General features: G+C 39.2%; 1 protein-coding gene and 1 non-coding gene across 2 annotated transcripts; one reads left to right on the top strand and one right to left on the bottom strand.

The window, feature by feature from the left end:
* Positions 1-26,125, bottom strand: FAM162A (family with sequence similarity 162 member A). The gene is made up of 5 exons (XM_025377118.1): positions 25,967-26,125; positions 7,934-8,056; positions 6,047-6,155; positions 2,599-2,707; positions 1-264 (listed from the first exon to the last, which is right to left on the bottom strand). Exons 1-5 carry the CDS (start codon positions 25,998-26,000, stop codon positions 172-174), a joined length of 468 nt encoding a protein of 155 aa, XP_025232903.1. The 5' UTR covers positions 26,001-26,125; the 3' UTR covers positions 1-171.
* TRNAN-GUU lies at positions 4,740-4,813 on the top strand. Its single transcript has one exon. It is a non-coding gene; the product is annotated as a tRNA-Asn (tRNA).
* Positions 26,126-26,854: the final 729 nt, after the last annotated feature.

Raw genomic sequence — 26,854 nt, 5'->3', positions numbered from 1 at the left:
TCATTATTTAAGAAAATTTATTTCTACTTCTACAGCAGAAATACGGAAATGGTACAGGTTTGAGCAAACCATGCTTTATGAAATGGATCCTCATACCACATCCTTTTTAATACAGGCTCGTTGCAACATAATTCCTGGATTTTCAAAATCCAGCCAACACGGATACCTCTGCTACTCTGTTTTGGCCTTCATAGCTGCTTCCTCTCTCAGACGAGCTTTCTTTTCTAAGTTCAAGCGTGTTAAAGTCTCGTTTCTTTGGGCAGCCTAAAGCAAAAGAGATTTGAACAGGTGATTTGTATTATGGTCAGGGGAGGGTATCTTTACCTTGCACTGACGACAGCAGGTTAACAGGGCAGTAGAGGCATGGAGTCCTCTGCTGTCTGGACACTGGGCGTGGCAGTCTCCTCCATGTGCTTCAACTTCCTCCTACGCTTCCGAGAACAGCAGCTCATCCATTCAAGCATAAGTAAGAAGTGCCACACCTCTCCTTTTTCTTCCCTTCTGGCCCCTTTCTTTCAATCTTTATCCTCTCCTTTTCTCTTATACTTTCTCCTCATTCCACCCCACTTCTCTTTTATACTAAATACCTTCTCATTGCCATTTCTATCCCATTTTTCTTCTTTCACTTTTCTTTGTTGCTATCTTTTCTCCTTTCCCAACTTATCTGCATACTCAGACCCTTCTAGTTCCTTACTTCTCTTTTACCAAAAACATTCAGCTTTGGAGATTCCAGACTTTACCAAAATACTACCATTGATGATTTCCACGAGTATCTGTACTACAATTCCATCCTTTGAGTGGGAGAGGCAACCGTCCTCTTCCCTCGTTTCCCTCCATGTAAATGGTCAGATTTCTATGAAGCTTACATACAGGCCAGTTTCAAAACTTTTATACCAAATGAGTGAAACTAGTACCCTAAGCTGATATTTCCTCCTATTTGTGTAATTTCATATGTAAAAGAATTGGGTATATGGAGGAGGAGGAGAAAGGAAAGTTGACGGTGAGAGCAAAATATACAATGGCTAATTTTTCTCTTCCAAATCACATTAAGTTAAAAAGTTCTCCATTCCAGTAGCATTTATGGAAATGGAAATTCCATAAAACTAAAATGTTACAATTTCATGGTAAAGAACAGGAGAAGAACTCGCTGAAGTACACAGCATATAGCCCTGGATGATGCTAGAAGTGATTCCAGGTGAATAATTTGCTTCTGGAGTATTTAAACTCAGCTAGTACAATTGAATATACAAAAGCAATGCAAATTTCTCAGATCCTAGAAGTTTACAGTCCTGTCCACATGTTTCTGCTGGTTTTAACCTGAGAACTACGCATGAGAGGTCAAAGAGGGAGACAAGAAAAAATGAAGTGGGGTAGAACAGAGTTTTCAAGAGAACTTCGCCCAGCTCAGCACATCTGCCCCTTTGTACTCCCATGAGGTCAGCCTAAAATGGTCAGTATTTCCATTTAACTACAAGACTGAAGACAGCCAAAAGTACATTTCCTTTTACTCTGGAATTACTGAGGATAAGAAAGTCAGTTAAGAGTGAGTGTGTAGAACATTTTTAGTATCTTAAAGTAGTTGTAAGACATCTCTTTCCACATGGAAGCTGTGATATACAGAATCATACATGGTATTAAAAGAAGAATTTGACCAAAGCTGCTGAATATAAAAATAACTATAGCTTAATAGCAAGATAGTATAGTATGAGGTTTGGTATCCTGCAAACTTGGGTCTAAATTTTTATCTTGCCACTTGTTAGCTATGTGAGTTTGGGAAAACTATTTACCTGTTAGGGTTATGGGGGTGATTAAGTGAGCTTAACAGTGCCTGTTACATAATAAGCACTCAATAAATGGGAGCAATTTTCCTATTACCTGAATTGGGTCTAGGTTCACATTGTGGCTCATCATTGGGGACATGTGTGGCCTTGGGCAAGTTACTAAGGCTTTCTAAGCTATAGTTTTCCACATCTACAAATGAGGTCCTAATAATACTTATCTTACAGTGTTTTTGTGAGGTTCAGACAAGGTATCAGCTAGAAAAGTACCTGGAATGCAGTGAGTGTTCAATTAGTGATAGCTATTAATTATCATAATCTGTGCTAAAGATTTCTGGACTTGCATTCCTATGTACTGCTTAGGAGCTATGGTCCTTAGACATATGGCCCTGTCTGGCTGAGCTTCAAATAAAGAACCCTGCTAGGAAAGCTCACCATGATGAAGGCAGTTATGGTGAGGGTAAATACACTTGGGTACCAAGAGCACTCTGGAAATATGGAATGGGTTATTAAATATGCCAGTGTCATACTTCTTAATTTACATTATGACATCTGTCATCAGAAACACTTTTTAAATTTACATTACACAAAATGAATTTAGTCCTCCTTCACCACGCCAAAGTTAGGATTTGCTATTTATCCCCAAGGATGACATTCCAGGCTGGTTCCCAATATGCCTTATTTTTTTGCTTATCTTTTCTCATGTAATGTAGAAAGTAGCCTCCTCTTCTCAGAGGGTAAATAAAAGGGTCAATCCCTTATTTATTCTAGGTTTTTGGTGGAGAACATACACACTGGATAGAGAAAAACCCCTTCTCACCTTCTTGCCGTCGATAATCATGGCGATGCATCCTATCACTGTCAGGGCCATCATGAGACAGCAGATCTTCACGCGCATCTTGTTCTTTGCAGCATCAAGCATCTCCAACCTAGTAATACAATGAGATCATGAGAGAAAGTTATTAACTTTTCCCTTTCAGAAGTTGTGCAGGATAAAAAGCTGTGTATAAATTCAAAGTATAGTAGTGTCTATAAATATATATAGGGAGACCTAGAGATCTCTTTAAAAAGGGCCTAGAGATCTCATAGGACTTTGGGGAGGGTGAGGCATTTTTAATAACTCATTTATATATAAAATACAAGATAGCACACACTTAATTAAGTACAAAAGTAAGAATAAAAAGTGAAGTCACAGACAAAGCCAAAAAAACAAAAAAAACATGGGCAAGGCATATTAATCTATACTTGCTATGGTGGACCCCAATTTCAGCTCTCAGGTTTCCAACCAGCCTATAAATGCTAAAAGTGAAACAGGTAGCCATTTCTCCCTGAGGTTCTTAAGAAGATATTATGTGATCTAGTCATCATCTGAAAACATCTTGACAACAGATACTACAATAAGCTTCATATGTTTCAACACAAAGCACAATTCAGAAAGATCAAACATTGGAGAAAGTTAACCAATGTGTTCCATATACCCAGCTTTTTTCTCTCTGTCTTGAACCTGGAATAGATTTGAGAATATCTAAAATAGTAGGAAGGTCCTTTAAGCAATGCTCCTTAATATTTATGTTTTTAATGTTTTGCTAAAATTGAGTGACAGTGAACTTGATATTGTGGTCTTTGGCAAGTGCCAAAATGCAGCTTTTCTAACCTATCCACTGAATACAAACTCATGTGCCTTAAAAAAAAGTTGATGGTTGGTTCATCATTCTTGTGTGAAACCTAAGAGGCTTAACATAGAAGATTCTAAAGAGAAGGCCAATCTACCTTGGTGATTTTGCAAGCAGGCAGTGAGTCATGGTTCTATTTTTAATTTACTTTATTTAAAGAGATGGGGTCTCACCATGTTGCCCAGGCTGGACTCACAATCTTAGACTCAAGCGATCCTCCTCCCTCAGCCTCCTGAGCAGCCAGGGCTATAGGCATGCATTGCCACACCTGGTGGTCACGATTCTGTTACCTCGGTGTCTGGCAGAACCTCAAGGCAGGGGATGTGGAGCCCTTATGGGGCCCAAGATTAACTTCTGGCCTTCTCAGTAGATGTGTAAATAGGAAGTGATTATCTCTAGATGATGGGATTGAAGTGCTTTCTTTCCCCTGAGATATTTAACATATATTACTTTTAAAATTGGGGACAGGATTACTTTAAAAATGCTTGGAAGGAGGCAAAGGATCTGGGATGTTGCAGGTGGAAGGAGGAAGATGAAGGCATGTACAATGTGCTGTAGGAGCTGGTACCTGTGAAGCAGCATGTGGATGGGGTTCTCCAGGCATTTAAGCTGGGCCTGCAGGCTGGCAGGGACTCAATACAACTGCTAAGGACCGTCAAATTGGTCAGTTAGGAGCACCTGAGATTCCACTAACCACAAACTGACTTCCCATGTTGATGGTATTTTATGGGATTTGAAGTGCCATGATCCTCATGAAAAATAATCCATCCCACACGGAGTAACAGGAACGGGCAAGTTAAGCAGTGCCTGTTCAGAACCACCAGCACAAGGATGAATGGCTGCCTAGGCCCAGAAAAGACCCTTCCAGAGTGATTCATGAGGCAGTATTTTGGGCCTGAGGGGATCTTGGAACCAACTATTAGGCAGACTGAGGAAGGTGTTCTACAACAAAGCCTATACAGCATCTCTTACGGCCATGGGTGAATACCAGCTTATTTTCTGTTAGTATAGGAAGAATGAAGGCATAGGCAAGAACCTGATGTCATGGTTATTTCCAGTATTCTCTTATTACCCAGAAGAATACATGACTTGAGCTAAGAAAAACCAGGGCTTTCCTGCTGAAATAATTCTAGTTAAAGTAATGTGCTATCAATTTGACTGGCGGAAGCAGAAAAGCTCTATTAAAGTTGTTGTAAACAGAAAATAAATACTACATATTTCCCTGGGAAAGAAGTCCTGAATGAGCTCAGATCTTTTTCAGTCATGACTTGAAACCAGAGACCAGTCCGTCTCTGTGGCGCAATCGGTTAGCGCGTTCGGCTGTTAACCGAAAGGTTGGTGGTTCGATCCCACCCAGGGACGGAAGTGCTGTTTTTGCCGGGCGCGGTGGCTCACGCCTGTAATCCCAGCACTTTGGGAGGCCGAGACGGGCGGATCATGAGGTCAGGAGATCGAGACCATCCTGGCTAACAAGGTGAAACCCCATCTCTACTAAAAATACAAAAAATTAGCCGGGCGTGGTGGCGGCGCCTGTAGTCCCAGCTACTCGGGAGGCTGAGGCAGGAGAATGGCGTGAACCCGGGAGCTGGAGCTTGCAGTGAGCTGAGATCGCGCCACTGCACTCCAGCCTGGGCCACAGAGCCAGACTCGGTCTCAAAAAAAAAAAAAAAAAAAAAAGAAACCAGAGACCAGAAGATCCAGGAATAGTTTCTTGCTGACAGGGAACTTCCAGGAGCTTTGTCCAAAGTCCCTGTCCCTGAATAGGATGATGCCTCACAGGAGATGACATCTATTTCTCAGAATCTCTTTTTAGCCAAGGTGCCAGCCAGTCAGGGTCTTTAACATGAGGTTAGGGCACTGGTTCTCAACCAGGGGAGATTCCCACCCCCCTGGTGCCCCTTGGACATTTGGCAGTGTCTGGAGACATTTCTGGTTGTCAGTGCTAAAGCAATGCTATGGGCATTGAGAGGGCAGAAGCCAGGGATGCTGCCAAACATCTTCCAACAAATAGGACACCCCCCCGCCACAAAGCATCATCAAGCCCCAAATAGCAATAGTACGGAGTTGAGAAACTGGGTTGGAGGAAACTGCACTCATTATCTACAAACTCTGAAAAAGTTCCAAGATCCCAGCCAAGATCCCTTCCCTTAGGTTTAAGGAAGTTGGTGACAGGAAGCACTCTTTCCTGAATTCCAGAGTGTTGCAATTAAATACTTTTATGTCTAAGGTTGAGTACTTAAATGGATTTGGGGGAATACAGTCATTGTCAGTAGTACTCAATTTATATACGTAGATTAAAAACAAACTTTAAAAAAGTCACACTTCTGTAGCCGGGGGATGAAATCAAATAATCAATTGACTTCAGAGTACCTGACAGTTCTTCACTAGTCACTATGTAACATACCAATGATAAGACACAGGTTTTCTAGCATTGTTTATATTCCAAGTACTTACCAAAGATAAAACATTTGGAAAAGTGAAAACTGTTTACAAATTTGGTTGAAAAGTTCTAAACAGTTGGAACTCAGAGGCATTGTTTTTCCCTTACGTTAGTGAGAAATGAAAGCTGCTTGGAATACTAAATTCAGCACTCACGAGACAGTCTCTGGGATTTCATCTTCCTTTTTGAAGCGACCTGACCATATCAGCATCTTTTTCTGCCAATCCGTAGGTTTGTGTAAAGGCACTCTGTGGCTGTAAGTGCCTATGAGAAAAACCAAACAAGAAATCTTACGTGTTTGAGATTATAACTCTCAAATTTAATAACAGAAAAATGGTATTAGTGCTTTTTAACTAGTCACTAAACAGAAACACTGAGAAACTTCAAGTTAATTAGAGCTTTATTTGAATGGAATTTCTTAGGATGCTTCATTTTCCAAATAAGATTATAAAATCCCATGAGGTAAAATAAAAGCATTATTTCCCAATATAAGCCTCATCCATTGAAAACTGAAAGAACATCAAGAACAAAAATATGAAGTAAGGATGAACAAGGAGGGAACAGTGAGGAGCTTGTCTGACTTCAGTAGATTAAGAAAAAGTTTGTAAGGTACAATCAGATTTTACCAGAGCTTGAATGTCAGGCTAAGGGGTTTAGAGTTGATTGGGAACTACTGTACATTTTGAAACACGGAAGAAACTAATGTTTTAGGAAGGCTTACTATCTGTACAATGGATGGAGAGAGAAAAGGGGGACAGGGTAGAGTGGGCAAAAAGTCTAAATGGGAGACTGTAATACAAGGGTGAGGGGATATAGTCTGAACCAGAGTTGCAGCAGTGGGAAGAGAGATGAAGTCAGTCTGAGGATGACTGAAAGCATGTGGAGACTGCTTAAGACAAAGAGGAAGGAGTCACGAGAACATCAAACTTGGATTACTAAGACAACAGCAGTATTGTAACTAAAAGAAGACAGGAAAAGACCCAGCTGAAGAAAGAAAGAGCATGAATACTACTTAAAAGATTTGTTGAGTCTGAAGGGAATACATGCCATCTGAGTCATTTCATTAATAAGTCGGGACTAGAGATAAAAATCAGTGCAAAGGGAGAGCCAGTAAGGGTAATAAGGAGAAGGTCCTACTTATATTTTACCTAACATATAGTATCTTAATTTGGTTCATCTTTGGAGTTCTTTAAAACATAATTTCTGGACTACTATTTACTTTGGTGCATCCATTCTCCTAGAGAAAGCTCCAGTCTGGGCCGGGCGCAGTGGCTCAAGCCTGTAATCCCAGCACTTTGGGAGGCCGAGACAGGCAGATCACGAGGTCAGGAGATCGAGACCATCCTGGCTAACACGGTGAAACCCCATCTCTACTAAAAAATACAAAAAAAAAAAAAACTAGCTGGGCGAGGTGGCGGGCGCCTGTAGTCCCATCTACTCGGGAGGCTGAGGCAGGAGAATGGCGTAAACCCGGGAGGCTGAGGCAGGAGAATGGCGTAAACCCGGGAGGCAGAGCTTGCAGTGAGCCGAGATCCGACCACTGCACTCCAGCCTGGGTGACAGAGCGAGACTCCGTCTCAAAAAAAAAAAAAAAAAAAAGAGAAAGCTCCAGTCCAACCGTAGAGGCAAGATGAAAATGACAAATGGTGAAAATGAAGAAACCACTGTGCATGTGCCCATGACCAGTAGGAGTACAACACGGGAGGTCTGCTGTAGGAACATGGGCCTACGTGTGAGTAAAACATGAGAAGTGTGATGTAGGACATGAGCCTGCATATGAGTAAAACATGGGAGGTATGATGTAGGAACATGGGCCTCCCTCAGGCCTCCCATGTTGTATGATGTAGGAACATGGACCTCCCTCAGGCCTCCCATACTGTGCTCATATTGGTCATGTGCACATGCACAATGTAAACACAATGTGTTCTCTCTACATGGGAGGGTATGATATGGGAACCTCTCTCTTTTGGGTTCTTTTGATTCCAAGTTTTCCTACTCCTTGGGAGCTATCTACTCCATAAATAGAAAAAATAAAAACTTACGGGATGGAGCTCTGGGACTTTCCTGTGGTTTTATGCAAAATCCATTTATTATCTTCAAATCAGAGCTTCTGGTAAGCCTTAGAGATGAGGAAACATCTCTTTCACATAACCTAAAACAGCTTCCTAAAAAAGAGAGAAAAATGTTTCAAAGAAAGAAAATGTGATGTTTTCTCAAAATAAGAAATACCTGCAAGTTACGTTTCATTTATAAAAATTAGTTCATTTAGGAAATGAATTTACTATATGTAAGATACACATACTATATTTAAAGTGCTATGCTTGATGCTCTTTTAAAATATAAATGTTTTATTGATTAGGAAATTAGGAATTTACAACATAAAAATGTTACCAGCTGTAAATTTTAAATAAGTACTTCTCACATGTGTCTTATCATAACAATGGCTCTGGTGGCAATATTATGTATTATGGCATCAGGGCTGTTTAGGTGAAGATTAGTAACCTCCCAAAAGTGATAAACTAGGTCACCAAGTTGCCAATACTATGCTGATAAACTGGTTAGGGGGCTGCAGTGGTCAGCAAGAAGTAACTCTAGAAAGCCTTGCTCCTTGTAAGCCACAAGTCCCTAATTAGAAATCAATTTTAGATGTAGTTTTGAACTAAATATAACTTTAAAACTACATATATAAGAATATATGTAGTTTATTTTAAAAATTTAAACTCAAAGCACAGATAGAGAGTAGTATTACGAACCCCTATATACTCATCACCCATTTTCAACAATGATTGCTATATGGCTAATAAGTATCATTTAACCTCTATAAAAACCCTGGAAGACAACCTAGGCAATACCATTCTGGACATAGGAATGGGCCAAGATTTCATGATGAAGATGCCAAAAGCAACTGCAGCAAAAGCAAAAATGGACAAATGGGATCTAATACATTTAACTTTTACTGTGCAGAAACTAAACAGATTCTGCAGAGCAAAAGAAACTATCAACAGAGTAAACAGACAACTTACAGAATGAGATAAAATTTTTGCAAACTATGCATCTGACAAAGGTCTAATATCCAGCTCTATGAGAAACTTAAACAAATTTACAGGAAAACACCAGCCTATTAAAAAGTGGGCAAAGGACATGAGCAAACACTTTTCAAAAGAAGATACACATGCAGCCAACAGGCATATGGAATAAAAAGTAACATCACCGATCACTAGAGAAATGCAAATCAAAACCACAATGCAATGCCATCTCACAACCAGCCACAATGCCTATTATTTATTTAATTTTTAGATATATACTATTTTAATCAGACTACACTTTCAACATTTTACAGATAAAATTATAATCACCTGAGCTTTTAAAAAATAAAAATTAGGCACAAATACACATATTCATAATTGCACTGGCAAACAGTTCTTACGAGATATTTAAATCTTTGTGAAAGGATAGCCCCCTTCTTTTCCCATGTGCCCTCAAGTCAAGCCTGATCTCTCTCCCTGTCACCCATAAAATCTCACTTTATGTTCCATGAACCAGGATCGCATGAACTAACCTGAAAGAAAAGGAGTTCTCTGTCTATATAATAATGTTGGCAAAATAAATCGACATATGTTTAACAAAAGCACACAAAATAAGAGATACAATCAGGTAAATATTATTAAGTCACTCTTTCATCATGAACATAAAATTATAATTCTACTTTTGTAAATTTTATCAACAGATTCTCAAATGCCACACTTGATGTATACATATAAGAAGAATAAGAAAAAATAAATGAAAAATGCATTTTCAGATATATTAAACAAAATCACTTTTATGAAAAATAAGCAAAGTAGCATTACAGTTATTACTCAACTTTCAAAAGGTCACACAAATATGACTCTTGTTGGCAAATATTAGGATAAAACATTTTCATAGAAATATCAAGTATATACAGAAAGCAAAACATATTTAAGATATAAGATGTATTTATGATTTAAAATAATCTCTGCACATCATGAGAATATTCAAGACTCTATTGAATTTCTCCCCAAATGAACATCTCTATATAGTAACTATATTCTCAGTCTTGCTTTTTTTTTTTGAGATGGAGTTTCCCTCTTGTTGTCCAGGCTGGAGTCTAGTGGCACAATCTTGGCTCACCGCAACCTCTGTCTCCCAGGTTCAAGCGATTCTCCTGCCTCAGCCTCCCAAGTAGCTGGGATTACAGGCACCCGCCACCATGCCCGGCTAATTTTTTCGTATTTTTAGTAGAGGTGGGGTTTCTCCATGTTGGTCAGGCTAGTCGCAAACTCCTGACCTCAGGTGATCCGGCCACCTCAGCCTCCCAAAGTACTGGGATTACAGGCATGAGCCACCGTGCCTGGCCATTCTCAGTCTTTATTTATTTAGTAAGTTCTGGGATACATGTCCTGAACGTGCAGGTTTGTTACATAGGTATACACATGCCATAGTGGTTTGCTGCGCCCACCAACTCGTCATCTACATTAGCTATTTCTCTCAATGCTATCCCTCCCCTAATCCCCTACCCCCGACAGGCCCTGGTGTGTGATGTTCCCCTCCCAGTGTCCATGTGTTCTCATTGTTCAACTCCCACCTATGAGTGAGAACACATGGTGTTTGGTTTTCTGTTCCTGTGTTAGGTTGCTGAGAATGATGGTTTCCAGCTTCATCCATGTCCCTGTAAAGGACATGAACTCATCCTTTTTTATGGCTGCATAGTATTCCATGGTGTATATGTGCCACATTTTCTTTATCCACTCTATCACTGATGGGCATTTGGATTGGCTCCAAGCCTTTGCTATTTTTTTTTTTTTAAATGGAGTTTTGCTCTTGTTGCCCAGGTTGGAGTGCAATGGTGTGGTCTCAGCTCACTGCAACCTCCACCTCCCAGGTTCAAACAATTCTCCTGCTTCAGCCTCCCGAGTAGCTGGGATTACAGACACCTTCCACCATGCCCAGCTAATTTTTGTATTTTTAGTAGAGACGGGGTTTTACCATGTTGGCCAGGCTGGTCTTGAACTCCTGACTTCAGGTGATCCTCCCACCTCAGCCTCCCAAAGTGCTGGGATTACAGGCGTGAGCCACCGCGCCTGGCCAGAATGGGTACTATTAAAAAGTCAAAAAATAAGGGATGCTGTGGAGAGGTTTCAGAGAAAAAGGAACACTTATATGCTATTGATGGGAGTATAAATTAGTTCAACCATTGTGGAAAGAAGTATGGCGATTCCTTAAAGACCTAAAAACAGAACTACCACTGGACCCAGCAATGCTATTACTGGGTATATCTCCAAAGGAATATAAATGTTCTATCATAAAGACACATGAATGTGTTTGTTGACTGCAGCACTATTCACAACAGTAAAGACATGAATCAACCTAAATGTCCATCAATGGCAGACTGGATAAAGAAAATGTGGTCTTTTCTTTAGGCCGGGCACAGTAGCGCATGCCTGTAATCCCAACTACTTGGGTGGCTGAGGCATGAGAATTGCTCACTTGAACCTGGGAGTTGAAGGTTGCAGTGAGCCTAGATCATGACAGTGCACTCCAACCTGGGCAAGAGTGAGACTGTCTCAATAAATAAATAAATAAAATAAGGAAATGTGGTACATATACACCACAGAATACTACACAGCCTTAAAAAAAGAATGAGAACATGTCCTCTGCAGGAACACAGATGGAGCTGGAGGTCATTCATTATCCTTAGCAAACTAACACAGGAACAGAAAACCAAATACTGCATGTTCTCATTTATAAGTGTGAGCTAAATAATGAGAACACATGGACAGACAGAAGGGAACAACAAACACTGGGGCCTATCTGAGGGTTGTGCGTGGTAGGGAGGAGAGGATCAGAAAAAATAACAAACGAGTACTAGGCTTAGTACCTGGGTGACAAAATAAACTGTACAGCAAACCTCTGTGACATGAGTTTACCTATGTAACAAACCTGCACATGTACCCCTGAACTTAAAAAATTTAAAAAATATCGTTTCCCCTAAACTCCACCTATTATCTACCCCTTACTGGATTGTTTTAAAGCAAATCCCAAGTATTATATTAGTTCATCCATAAATACTTCAGTATGTATTTCAAAATCATATCTGAAATATTAATATAATTTTAAAAGGTTCCTTAATATCAGTATATTATGATCAAATCCTATTAAGATGAAATTTCCGATAGGCTCTTTTTTTTTTTTTTTTTTTTTTTACAGTTGGCTTATTCAAAATAGGTGCACAAACTGAGTATGGCTAATGCTTCCTGAGTTTCTTTAAATCTATAGGTCTCTCCTTTTACATTTTTTAAAATCATTTATTTGTTAAAGAAACCAGTCATTAGTCCTATAAAGTGTCCCTCAATTTTAGATTTTGCTTATCACACCCCCATGGTGTTATCCAACATATTCTCCAAACTCCTCTATTCCTTGTAAACAGATTTTTGAGGCCTGAAAAATTCAGATTAGATCTTTTAGCAAGAATGTCATAGGTGATAGGTACTGTGTATGTCTTATTATGCCACATCAATAGGCATATGCCAATTTTGTCTTTCATATTAAGATTGATCAGTAGATGCTATCAGTCTGATTCACCTTTCATAAGGTTCCCCATCAACCTTTCATCTAATTTCTTTTTTTTTTTTTTTTTAGCAGACAATGGTGATTATTACCTAGATCCATTTATTTCATTAGGGATTGCAAAATGGTGGTATTCTCCCCTTTCACATTAACTATTTGGTTATCTTAAGGCATAAATCAAGCAGAAAATGTGGAATAAATGCTGGATTATTGCCCTTTGCCAGTTTTCAAATGAACAAATTGGTTTTCTTGCAACTGCCTTATGTTGCATTTTTACACATGTGATGTGCTCTAGACTATTTCAGTTGTTCCTTTTAATCCCATCTTTAGTTATTAGGAACCCTTCTAAATTGGCTGTCGAGTCCTTTCAACACATCCTTAGTGGTCATTGATAGCTTTCTTTCTGACAAGATATTCTAGACTGATTTTAAATGTTTTCTGCCCCTGAGTTGGAATCACACATTCCTCTCAACGGGCTCTGGTTCTTTTAAAGAAATGTTTTTAGAGACTCCTTAGTGGGGGGCTCATTTTTTTTCAGTTTGTCACTGTTTTTGCCTTTTCAGTGAATAAAGCTAGGAAATACCTTCATAAAATAAATACATTTAAGAAATTAGTTTTAATTAGGAATTCTTACCTTCAGCTTTAGCATGAATAATTTTAATTAATTAAAATCAGAAGCAGAGACAACCAGAAATAGTTTTGATCAGGTGGGAGAAAAGGCGAGTAATTCTGATCTTGGGACTGTGGTGCAGATGGGGCCAGGTCTGGTATAAGCTCCTGAGATCAGAAGACATCTAAGAGCCCCTGAGTCTCTAGGATGTGGAAGAGTGGAACAGAAATGAAAGCTGGAAAGGCACCAGAGATAAATCTAACTAGGGCCTTGCCAATATATGATGCTCTAGATGATAGAAATTGAATGCCCAAGACGTGTATTGAATGTAGTAAGAGTGTGCCCTCAGACCTTTGTGGTTGAAAATGAATTTGCTAGTGGATAAAAAGACTGTGCCTTGGAAGTTCCAAACTCCCACTTGGGTGTCTTGCAGCCTCAGAGTCTGGAGCAGTAAGGGGAGGTAAGAGAGGCAGTAGGAGTAAAACATTGTTACAGAGGCAGTTTTCCCAATGATGGTGAAAAGCATCATTTCCTCACTTTTCCCCCTTGCTGTTAAAAAATATATATATATATATCTTTTGAACATAACAAGTTAAAAGATACTACTGTGGACTTCTCACGAAATATGTTCATGTTTAAGATTTTAAAAATAATACTTTTATTGATACATAATTCCCTATCTTAAAACTCACTTTTAAAGTGTGAAATTCAGTGGTTTTCATGTATTCACAAAGTTGTGTATTGATCAGTACTATCTAATTCCAGAAGACATTCATCACCCCAGAAAGAAATCCTGAATACATTAGCAGTCATTCCCTGTTTCCTCCTTCCCCGAACCCTAGAAAATCACTAATTTGATTTCAGTCTCTATGGATTTGCATATTCTGGACATTTTATATAAATGGAATCATACAACATGTGGTCTTTTATGACTGTCTTCTTTTACTTATATTTTCAAGGTTCATCCATGCTGTAGCATTTGTCAGTACTTGATTCCTTTTTATTGACTAATTTTATTCCACTATACCAGAGTTTGTTTACACATTAGTCAACTAATGGACATTTGGGTGGTTTCCACTTTTTGGCTATTATGAATAACGTCGTTATAAACATTTGTGTACAAGTTTTTAAGGAACATGTATTTTCGTTTGTGGGGTATATACTAAGGGGTGAAATAACTGGGTGATACAACTCTCCATTTAATCATTTAAGGAATTACAAGACCATTTTCCAAGTGGCTGTAACATTTCACATTTTCATATATGAGGGTTCCAATGTCTTCACATCCATATCCACATTTGTTGTTCTTTTTGATTATAACTGTCCCAGTAGGAATGAAGTGGTATCTCATTGTAGTCTTAAGTTACATTTATCTAAAAGTAATAATGAGGATCTTTTCATGTACTAATTGGCCATTTGCATATCTTCTCCAGAGAAATATCTATATAGTTCCTCTGCCCATTTTTTTTAAGTAGGGTTATGTCTTTTTGAGTTGTAAGAGTTCTTTCCTTATCTGATATATAATTTACAAATATAGTGTCCCATTCCATGAGTATCTTTTCACTATCCTAATGATGTCCTTTGAAGTATAAAAAAATCTAATTTAGGTGAGGTCCAGTTTATCCATCTTTTATTTTATTGCTTGAGCTTTTGGTGCCATATACAAGGTCACAAAGATTTACTCCTATATTCTAGAATTTCAGAGTTTTAGCTCTAATATTTACGTCTGTGATCCATTTTGAGTTACAGTAGTATACTTTATGTGGAAAGGATCCAAATTCATATTTTGGCATGTAAATGCCCAGTTCTCCCAGCACCACTTGTTTAAAAGACTATTCTTTTCCTGAGTTGTTTTAGCGCAATACAGAAAATCAATTGACCGTTAATATGAGAGTATATTTCTGGACTATCAGTTCTATTCCACTGATCTAGATGTCTGTCCTTATGCCAGCACCACACAGTCTTGATTATTACAGCTTTGTAGTTTTTAATCAGGACGTATGAGTCATCCAACTTGGCTTTTCTTTTTAAAGATTAGTTTGCCTACTCAGGGTCCCTTAAATTTCTGTATGAATTTGAGGACAAGTTTGCCAATCTCTGCAAAGGCCCCAGCTGGGATTCTGTCGGGGATTGTGTTCAATCTGTAGATCAATTTGAGGAATACTTTCATCTTAAAAATATTAAGTCTCTCAAACCATGAACATGGGATGTCTTTCCATTTATTTGGGTCTTCTTTAATTTCTTTCAGTAGTGTTTTTGCAATTTCCAGAGTACGTTTTAAACTTCGTTATTCTTTTTGATGCTATTATAAATGGAATTGTTTTCTTCATGTTTGCATCATTTATTGCCCATTTATCTTGCATACTGCAAAACTGTTCAACATTTAGTCTAATAGGGTATGTGTGTGTATGTATTCCTTAGGATTTTCTATATACATGATCATGTTATCTGGGAATATAGTTTTACTTCTTTTGCCACTTACTGTTTTTCCTACCTAAATTCCCTAACGAGAACCTCCAGTACAGTGTTGAATAGAAATGTTGAGAATGGACATCCTTGTCATGTCATGGCAGAAAAGCATTCAGCCTTTCACCATTAAGTCAGATGTTAGTTGCAGGTTTTTCATTTAATGCCCTTTATCAGGTTGAGGAAGTGCCTTTCTATTCATAGTTTCTGAGTGTTTATAGTGAAGAGAAGTTGCATTTTGTCAAATGCTTTCTCTGTGTTTACTGATGTGGTTGTGAGTTTTTTTCCTTCATTCTATTAACATGGTGAATGATGTTGAGTCAGGAGTCCTAACCTTACATTTTTAGCATAAATCCCACTTGATCACAATCTATAATTTTTCATGTCACTGGATTCATTTTGTAGTATTTTCTTGAGGATTTCTGCATCAATATTCATAAGGGATCTATATGGGTCTGTAGTTTTCTTGAGATTTTTTTTTGCGGGGGGGTTTGGTATGAGGATAATGTGGCCTCATCCAATGTATTGGGAAGTGATCCCTCCTCTTTTGTATTTTGGAAGAGTTTGTGAAAGATTAATTCTATCTTTTTCTTTAAGTGTTTGGTAGAACGCACAATTGAAGCCATCTGGGCCTGGACTTTTTCTTTGCAGGAAGTTTTAAAATCACTAGTTCAATCTCCTGTTATAGGACTTTTCAGATTTTTTATTTTTTCTTGACTTAGTTTTGGTAATTTTTGTCTTTCTATAAGTGTGTCCATTTCATCTGGTTTATGTCATTTTTGGCATACAGCTGTTACGCACTCCATGTTATGTCAAACAAGTGCTGCTGATTATTTTCAACAAATGCACCAGGGAAAACACTGTTTGCAGTGAATAAACTCCAAGTCAGGTGAAAAAAGACAAGCCCTATGAATGGGGTTTCCAGCGAACTGTCAGACAAGTCAAATAGTAACAATTCTCGAGCTGAGTTTTGGAGAACTCTAAACCCATTCTGCCTTCTTCAGTGCCTGCAAGGCTGCTGGTTTTCAAAGCAACTGTGACTTGTGAGGCTGCTGGTTTTCAAGGCTATTGTGAAGCTGAGAGAAGACAGGAATAAAGCAAGTTAAAACTCCACAAGACTTGCTGTCCTACCACGATTTCAGTCTTTTTTTTTTTTTTTTTTTTGATAAATGCTCCTCAGATTGTTACAAATGCCTGGTAATTTTCCAGAGTTCTGGAAAAGTTGCTTCTGCCAACTTCCGGCAGTGTTATCATTGCTTTTAGGTAAAAATGGATTTTCAGAGGTCCTTACTCTTGACACATCTGAAGTTGGAATCTCTAACTGTGGTTACCTGCCACATGGTCTTTTTCATAAAAGGCCTCATTTATTTCCTTTTTCAGGGCTATAAATCCCAGAACGCTTTGCCTGGGTCTGGTAAGCACATCATCTGTAATACCTAGTGGAAAGGAGATAAATTAATTGCTTTTAGCTTGTTTCCTCATTTAAAACATGGATAATGCAGTGTTTCTTGTACCAAAGCTGATTTGAGGGTTAAATGGAAAAGCAAATATGGGAGCATCTGGTAAGACACTTGAAACACAGCAGGCTCTCTGTTAAGTTTATTTTTTAAAAAATATTATGTAAAACATTAACTTCGATAAAATGCTTCTAGAACACTTTTCAATTTTACCCAAATATAGTTAGGATTTCTGATAAAGGTAATTATGCAGTTAAGAGGCCATGGGAAAAGTCTATGAAACTCTTCAACAGCTTTTAATAGCACTGAGGATTAAGACACAATTATTAAATCTTGTGATCCTCAAACTTTAGTGTTTTAGTGTGAATCAGAGGAATGCCTTGTTAAAACACAAATCATGAGGCTGCCTACCTCCAGTTTCTGCATCCACAGTTCTGTAATGGAGGCTGTGAATTCGCATTTCTAACAAGTTCCTAGGTGATGCTGCTACTGCTGGTTCTGGACTGTACTTTGAGAACCTAGGAGTTTCTCTCCCCTAAGATGTGGTTAAACATACGTAACATAAAATCTACTATTTTAATTATTTTTAAGTGTTCAATTCAGTGGCGTTAAGTACATTTACACTGCTGTGCAACTAATTACTACTATCCATCTCCAGGACTTTTTCATCTCCCCAGAGAACCACCGGTTTAATGTGACCTACAAGGCCCCATCTCACACAATGCTGTCCCATTCCTCCTTTGGCAGGCACTTACAAAAGGAACAAGGTTAACTGGCAGCAAGCTAGGAGGACTCTGCTCTTTAAACAGAAAAAGAATCAATAGTTATTTTGTAAGACAGCTGTCCCTCCCCATCCCTCCTAATTAGAACAAAGGCAGTTTAGGAGAACAGAAGACAAACCGCCTCTCAGCTAGCTCAGTTTGAGAAATAATTCAGCAAAAAATGCTAACATGTATACTTCCTATCAGTGACATCAATGTATGCTGGAGATATTCATTCAACAAAGTACTTCCTATGTGCCAGGCATTGTTTTAGGAAATATACAAAAAAGATAAAAATCTGTGCCAATAGAACTTGCATTCTACTGGGGAAAAAGTTTTATATATATATATATATATATGTTAGATACTAAGTGCCAGAGAGAAAAAAAATAAACAATGGGGACATGAAGTATGTGTTTGGAATGGGCTGTGTATGAAATTTTATATAGGGTAGTTAGGAAGTCCTCTGTGAGAATGTCACTCTTGAAGGGAAGCAAGGGCTAGCTATGCAGCTATCTGGTGGAAGAATATTCCAAACAGAAAGAATTATAAATGCAAAGACCCTAAAAGATTCTAGAGCCCATAAAGAGGAGGCCAGTATGGCCAGAACAGAATGAATAACGGGAAGACAAGTAGAATTTGATGTCAGAGGTACCTGAGGTAGCCATGGGGGGTAGGAACTTGGAGACATGAGAGGTTCACCTAGATCAGACTATATCTCCCAACTTTTTCTTACTACAACTTCATATTGTATGCTAATAACTTTTACCTCCCTACAGTATAAATGCTGATTAAAACATATGAATATTATCTTATTATAGATATTAGAATAATAGACTAATGTAAAAAATATTTTTTTAAAGACAAGGTCTTGCTCAAAAAATATTTTTAAAAATTTTGTCAGTACATAGTGAAACCCTATCTCTACAAAAAATACAAAAATGAGCTGGGCACAGTGGCATGCGCCTGTGGTCCCAGCTACTCAGGAGGCTGAGGCAGGAGGATGGCTTGAGCCCTGGAGGCAGAGCTTGCAGAGAGCTGAGATCATGCCACTGCACTCCAGCCTGGGTGACAGAGCCAGACCTTCTCTCAAAAATAAAATAAAATAAAATTTAAAATGTAAAAAAGTTATCACTAAAAAATGTCTGAAGTATTTGATGTGGTCTTGGTTTTTATTTTGCAATTATAACAACATGACAGTATAAACAAGCTTTAATATCATTACTAAGACCTTCGTTTTCTCTCAAAGAGACAGAATATATTGACCAGATGCCCAAGCCAGACATTTTCCATCCTTTGGTGGATCACGATTAAAAACATACAAACCAAAAGAAAAACAGCCCTTTAACCCTCTGGCTGGACTTGCAGCTTGTCCCTGGCTGACAAGTTCTGTGTCTCCAGGGTCCTAGCAGGAAGTTAAGATGAAGCCTCACAGCTGTCTCTAAGGCTCTGGGTGGCAAATGGCTAATCTTAAGAGTAAAGATTCTCAAACTTTTTTATCTATCAAAATCAGCTGGGGGACCCGTGAAACAGATTACTGTACCCCACTGATACAGTAAGTATGGACAGAACCTGAGAATGTGCAGTTATAACAATTGCCCAGGTAATGGTGACACTTCTGCTATGGGGGACCCATAATTTGAAAACCAGTGCTTCAGAAATATTATTGCTAGCTGGAGGCTATAGTGGTCAGCCAGGGTGAGGCTGGTTGAAATACCAGCTTTTCTCCTGGTAGTCCCCTCCTTTCCATAAATATCCTTTCTAACCCCATGATAGACAGTGAGGAAAGGTAGGGATGCTTTTTCTTTCTCAGAATCTTTCAAGGTCCTCTTGGAGAGAACCATAGGTGATGTGACTGGAGATATGACAACTCTCTGGGAATCAGAGGATCAATATTACAACCCACTCCCCAGAGTGGCTATCTGAAACTCTCTAGGCCTTAGCTGTTGACCTGGGCTTTGTGACAGAAACAGACTCCCTATATCCGTTTTCTCATCCTTCCCTGCAGGCTTGGAGAAATACCAGTCTTCCTTCATTCTTAAGTAGTAATCCCTCTCCTGAGGGATGTTGTACCAAACTTATCCTTATTTTCCACTGCCTTTTTCCTGCCAAATGTTATTTCCCCCATTTTTAAAATCAAAACTAAAAAACCTAATTTTTTTTTTTTTTTTTTTTTTTTTTTTAGAGACAAGGTCTCACTTTGTCACCCAGGGTAAAGTGCAGTGGAGCGATCATAGCTCACTGTAACTTTGAACTCCTGGGCCCAAGCGATCCTCCTATATCATCTTCTGTAGTAGTTGGGACCACAGGCAGATGCCACCATGTCTGGCTAATTAAAAAAATCTGTTTTGTAGAGATGGGGTCTCGCTATGTAAAAACCTTTGTACCACCAAGTTGTTATACACCATGTTATTATGTAAAAAACTTTTTGTAAAATATAAAACTAACACTTGCTCATTAAAGAAAATTTGCAAGTTAAAAAAATATGTGAAGAAAAATAAAAGCACTCATAACACCACCACTTAGGGATAACAACTTGGTGCATTAATATTTCTTTTCAGACCTTTCCTATACTTATATACAACATACACATTTTTCATAATCAGATAATCCTGTATCTTGCTATGTCACAAATACTTTCCAAGATATTAATAATTTTAGTAACTGTATAACACCCAACACACAGCTATAACCTGAATGTAGTAATTCCCTACAACTTGATTTGTTTCCAATTTTTCACTATTATAAGTGATGTTTCAATGAACAGTTCTCTACATACATCTTTGATGGTACTTCTAATTATTTTCTTAGAACAAAATTCTGGAAGTGAAGGGTAAAAGTGTATGAAACCCTTTAAGGTTCCATCTACATCTCTATCTATCTTGTTCCATCTACATCTCTATCTATCTTATTTATCTATCTTTATATCTATCTATCTATCTATCTATCTATCTATCTATCTATCTATCTACCTAAACTACTTTCCAGAAAGGCTGACTACTTCTCCAGTAACTTCTACTAGTAGTTAGTGAAAATTCTGTCTTATTACCCTACAATAACACTGAAGGTCCACTATGTTGGACAAAGCATTCACTTGTTCTCAACAGGTCCTATTTTTTTTTTTTTTTTTTTGAGACGGAGTCTCGCTCTATCGCCCAGGCTGGAGTGCAGTGGCGCGATCTCGGCTCACTGCAAGCTCCGCCTCCTGGGTTCACACCATTCTCCTGCCTCAGCCTCCCGAGCAGCTGGGACTACAGGCGCCCGCCACCTCGCCCGGCTAGTTTTTTGTATTTTTTTTAGTAGAGACGGGGTTTCACTGTGTTAGCCAGGATGGTGTCGATCTCCTGACCTCATGATCCACCCGTCTCGGCCTCCCAAAGTGCTGGGATTACAGGCTTGAGCCACCGCGCCTGGCCAGGTCCTATTAATAAAATTCTAATTTCCTCTTTTTCATAGCTCAAATGATTGAATAAATGGCATGTATCCACAACTTCACTTCACCACCCACACTTTATTTTGCTACAATGTTTCCTTCTCCAATCATTTTAATAAAATTACTCTACCAACATTAGTAACCTCTTTCTAGTCATACCATTTTTTTAGATTCTCATCATTAGCCCTTCTGACTCTATTATTGCCATTTTTGTGGCCATATGACTCTACTGATCTCATCCTTCTACAAGGATTCAATGCCTTCTTACATTGTACCACCATATTCCCTCACTTCATCTCCAACCTCTATGACCTATCTTCTTTAATGTCTTCTTTCCCAGTTCCTATGTCACACCTCCAAGGCTTAGTCCTTGTTTCTATTCTGTGCTAAAAGGACTCATCCATTCTGTTTTAAAAATCCACTCCAGACTAATTGCTCCCATATCTTTATCTCCATAACTTTACTCTTCCTTTACCCTCAGGTCTTCAACCTCTCACCACCTATAACTCAATGCCATCTAAACCTACTCAATAATGTGCTATCTTCTCTGCCAAACTAACACAAATCTTTGATGGCATTTCTGATTATTTTTCCAACTTTCTTATTTCTGACAATGAGGCAATACTTCCGTAGTCCTCAATATTAAAAAACTTGTCTTTAAGTCCTTCCTTACTCAGTATCTCCAAACTCATCCTTTCTTCAAGACACTTCCTGAATATATTCCTTTGTTATTTCCATCATCACCTCACACATCAGTTACTGTAACATCTTCATAGGTAGCAGCAGTTCAACTGGTATGTAGTTACTGTGTTAATTTTCCAGAAATGTTTCTTGTATTACTTCTCCTACTAAAAGGTTTTTTTGGTTCAAATTCATTTGGTTCAAACTTCTCCAAACACCACACTTTATCTCCTATTACCTCCTGATCAAAATCCAAGGTAATCTTTCCTCTCATAGCCTTTTTCAGACTCATTACCGCCCCTACATGTGCTCACATCACTCTCAAACCCCTTTGTTTCAATGGAGCCTTCAAGAATCTCAGAATTCTTGAAGCCGATGGTATACTGGAGGGGGCCAGTGGAGACAAGTCCTGATTTGTAGTGTTTGCCAATAACCCTTACCATAGCAGATCTTAAGCTACTAATGTAACATCACCGAATATGAAATTGGGAAGAGACTTGCACAAAGTCAGTGGCTCCAGGACACCACAGCAGCACTTATAATCTGGTCTGTAATCTAAAGCTTTATATATATACTGTTTTGTATAGGTTATTCTGGTGTATTATATGTTTGTTTGTTCACTGCAATAAATCAGCCATAGGAGTGGTGCAGTCCATTCATTTTAGAGCCTTCACAGTATACATACAGGGCATTCATTGTGTACTCAATAAATACTTGGTAAGACCTGGAGAGGAGCAATAAGCAAAGCCAAAGGTGGGGTTAGTTAAAATGGGTATGTTCTCATTTAAGGTTGGTTAGCAAGAACAAACAGAACAATAAGGTAGCAGAATGTGATAGAAAGAAAATCAGAATGGGAGCCAGGGGATATTGGCTATGTCCCAGGTCTGTACCTGTGTGATCCTTAGCAAGCCGATTCCCTTCTTGGCCCTTAAGTTTCCTCATCTGTAAAAATTAGAGGACTAGATTACCTGACTTCTAAGGTATCTCTCTACTCTAATGCTCTGAAATGTCAGTTAAACTAAAAGGAAGGCAGCCCATAGTCCATTACATTGGTAACAATAATGATGATAATAAATTCATTTTCAAATCTGACCAGTCAACAGAGTTTAGGGCAGCAAAACTTTCTTTCAAGAAGAAACATTCTTGTAAGGTCATTCTATTCCTTTGAACTAATAATCATTCTGTAGAAAGATACAATATCCTAAAAGTTATATCTATTTTATTCTTTCAGGAGCAAAGAGGTGTGAAAACTCACCTTATATTTGCAGCATGTTCCAAGATAGGTCCTAGCGTCCTTTGTCCAAAAAATATGCATTGCCTGTCTATTATGAGCTGAACACCAATAAGTGGTAAGGATTGAGTAAAAACAAAACAGATCTAGTGTTTACCCTCATGAAACCCAGCATAGTGTGGGTAAATGGCCATTTAGTTCCTAATCATCTGTATCAGTGCTTTTTAACTTAAAGAGCATGAACTGCTCTGAGTAACAGATACAAGTTATGGACCCTCTCTCTCAAAAATGGCACACAATCATAAAAATTTGAGAAGTTCACAGGACCTCTCAAACATGGAAGTGTCCAGTACCACAACTTAACAACCCTGATCTGTATCTGCAACTACATCTACAAAATAACAAATTCGAGCTCATAAAAGCCTATATTATGTTTGCTATATTGTTTGCTAAGGGAGTATACCAAAGATTGCCAACAGAAACAAAAGTAAAGGTCCGTCATTTATAAGGTTAAGTTTTGATCATCTGAAATTTCACTTATGTAGAGAATCTTATTCCAAATATTCTAGATAAATAAGGGATGCCTAGATTATGCCTTTTCTTCCCCCCCCCCCCCGCCCCCAGAGACAGGGTCTCACTCTGTTGCCCAGACTGGAGTGTGGTAGCATGACTGTATTATAGCTCAATGCAGCCTCAAACTTCTGGGCTCAAGTGATCTTCTTGCCTCAGCTTCCTGAGTAGCTGAGACCACGGGTTTGGTTTGAGCCACCATGCCCAGCTAATTTTTAAAAGCTTTTCAGAGAGACAGGCTCTTGCTAAGTTAGCCAGGTTGGTCTCAAACTCCTGGTCTCAAGCAATCCTCCGGTATCAGCCTCCCAAAGTGCTGGGATGGCAGGCGTGAGCCACCACACTGGGCCTACATTTCTATTTGATCTATCATTCCTTTGGCTAAGGCTGCTTATTAAATCAGTCTTCTTTCTTGAAAAGCCATTTGCACATGAAGATGTACTTGCATTTCAGAACTAAATCTGCATTTCATGACTCTTTCATTTCAGATTGAGACCCAATTAGTCATGACAAATTCATACACGCACAGCCCCTGAATGAACAGTTTGAACAACAGCAAAAAGCACAAAAATTCCAGAATTAGAGGGTACCGACTCCTATCCTGGCTCTAACATTTGCTGGCAAAGTGATCCTGGACAAGTCATCTCTAACCTATGTTTCTTCACTTATAAAGTGTGGGAGGAGTAAGACTCACCTGAGAGGGCTGCTATGAGAAATCCATCCAGCAAAATAATGTATATGAAAGTGTTTAGCTAGGAAGTGGGTGAAAGGCAGTAGGTTGTTCTGGAGTTGCTCACAAAGCATCAGATATTCGTGGAAGATCATATGGAGAGAGCTGCTCATATAACATCCTTAGTGTGCTATTAAACATTTTATATCTGAAGTAAAATAAATTGTTCTTAAATCACTCAAGGAATTCTGCTTTGGTTAAGTGGTCAATAGTGAAGTTTTCACATATCAGAAGTTTGCAGAGAGGCTTTGGAATTTTCAAGATGCATAAATATACTATCAAAGCAAGAAGGTGAACTACTTACAATACACTCAGTATTAGTTCCAAGATGTCAAAGTTCTTTTCCTGCAGTCCATTTTAACTTTTTTACAGAGCAACGATCCTTTCACTTGCCTTGTTGAAAAGCTTTATAATGGTTAATATGATGTACAGAAGATATTTTAGGTGAATTAGTTCAACAAAACTGACAAAATCAATGAAATCAATCATAGTACTGAGGATTTTAGTGGAGAAAGTGTTTGCTTTTAAACGAAGCAAATATAATAATACTCCTTAGTTTGAGACATGTTTTCCAGTCCATTCTCCACTGGAACATCAGATAAGCTGTGTAAAGGATAACCTTGGGGTGGGGAGGGTTATATACCAAACTTGTGAAACTATGCAACATTCACTTTTTTTTTTGCATTATTTCATTTACATTTACAATATACATTTATATTATTTGAATAGCCAAGTTTGGGGCTATTTTTCCTTTAAAAATTGAATTAACAACTTTTTAATAATGTAGCGCCATTGAACAAAAGATCTCTGGTACCTAGAAAAGAGGCAAAATGCAAGCCCTCTGATTTCTCAACCCCTACTATGCCAAGGCTCTGCTGGTCCTCCCAAGAGTTTTCATTACCTAAGTCCGAAACAGTTATCACACAAATGTCTACCACCAAAACAAACTGCAGATCCTTCAATTACACACTTTACTCCCAGAAATTCGAATCAATTAATTGTATAAGTGTTTAAAAGTAATGTATCCTCCATTTTAAGAAAATAATTATTATTAATCTGTAAGACCTAAATCCTTGGCCTAATCAGACATTTAATGAGTGGGGAAACTTCAGACTGGAGGTTTTCTGGGATAAACTCCAGAGAGGAAGGGGCAGGGAAGAGGGAAGACTCAAGTAGAGCAACAGATAGGGGTGGTTAGGGTGGAAAGCTGCATGAATGGGTAAAAGGGAAGTCTAGGGATAGTAGGTGTTTTACAGACTGAGCTCAGGGGAGTCTGAGGACTAGGGTGGGGAGAAGGGTAGGCACGTCGGCAGTTAAATTGGTGGGAGCTGAGTGGATGGAGATGAGGGTAACTCACGGGCAGTCTCCAATGTCTATCAGTAGCTGCTCACCTAGTTCTCTCCCACACTGACACTAAGGAGGCAGGATTCCGAGCAACCGAGAAAGTGCGTCATGGAATGGAGCCACTCTGGGGCCTAGGAAGGCTTCAGGATTCCCCCACCCGCAGCGGCCGGGCCAGCTGCCCTACCTCCCATAGCCCGACCGGCGTCTCACCCGCTGCCAGGAGCAGACCGCGGAGGGTCCCCATGGCCACCTACTACTCCGGCGACCAGCGCAGAACTTCGCCGGGGACGGCGGCGCTAGCGAGCTCAATGTCACCCAGTGCTGGAGAGGGACGGACGCAGGCGGCGCCGGGGGTGGGGCGTGCGCGACGCTGTGGACCGACATGCGCCAGTGCGGGGCGTGCAGGACGTGCGCGACGCGCGGGAGACCGGCGGCGCCAGCCTAGTGCCCCTGGCGCCGCGTTCCGAGCCAGTTTTGGAAATGGCCTTGTGGAGTGTGGCGCCGTGGGTTCTTGCCCTAGCGGATATGCATCCATAGAAGGACCTGTGTGAAATAGAAGGGAAAAGTGCAACTTTCGTGAGCTGTAAACGCCCGAAATACACCAGATAAACCAGTATTCCAGTATGCCGCTCTTCCAGTGTTTTCAATGAACATACGCTTTTATCAGAAAACACGTAATTAGACTCAGTGCTCAGTGACCTTTTGGCTTTGGAGCATCCCTCAGGCAAATCTGAGAAATTAACGTGTATGTTTTCAATTTGTTTTCTATTTGCCTATTTTCTAAAAACATTTGATCATCTCCATCCTAAACACCTTACTCATACCCACCCACTCTGCCAGAAATGCCGTTTTTTCTTTGACGTTTCTTAGTGGTCCCAAATTCTTAACAAAGACCCCTCTGCTCCAGGGTCGAGGGAGGAAGATAGGCACTGGAGTGAGAGGTATTAGGCCTCACTTGCCTAGATTTCCTTCAACGACCTGGTAGGGGAACGACAAGGAAATTGTTTCCCTTTTGTGAAGATGGGATTGGAGTAAACAGTCCCTTCAAGTTCTGACAATCTTTGATCCATGCATCTGGCCCAGTTCCAGGAGGGCATG

The sequence above is a fragment of the Theropithecus gelada genome, chromosome 2 (assembly GCF_003255815.1).
Source record: "Theropithecus gelada isolate Dixy chromosome 2, Tgel_1.0, whole genome shotgun sequence".
NCBI lineage: Eukaryota > Metazoa > Chordata > Mammalia > Primates > Cercopithecidae > Theropithecus > Theropithecus gelada.
This window is presented reverse-complemented; position numbering and strand designations above follow the sequence as displayed.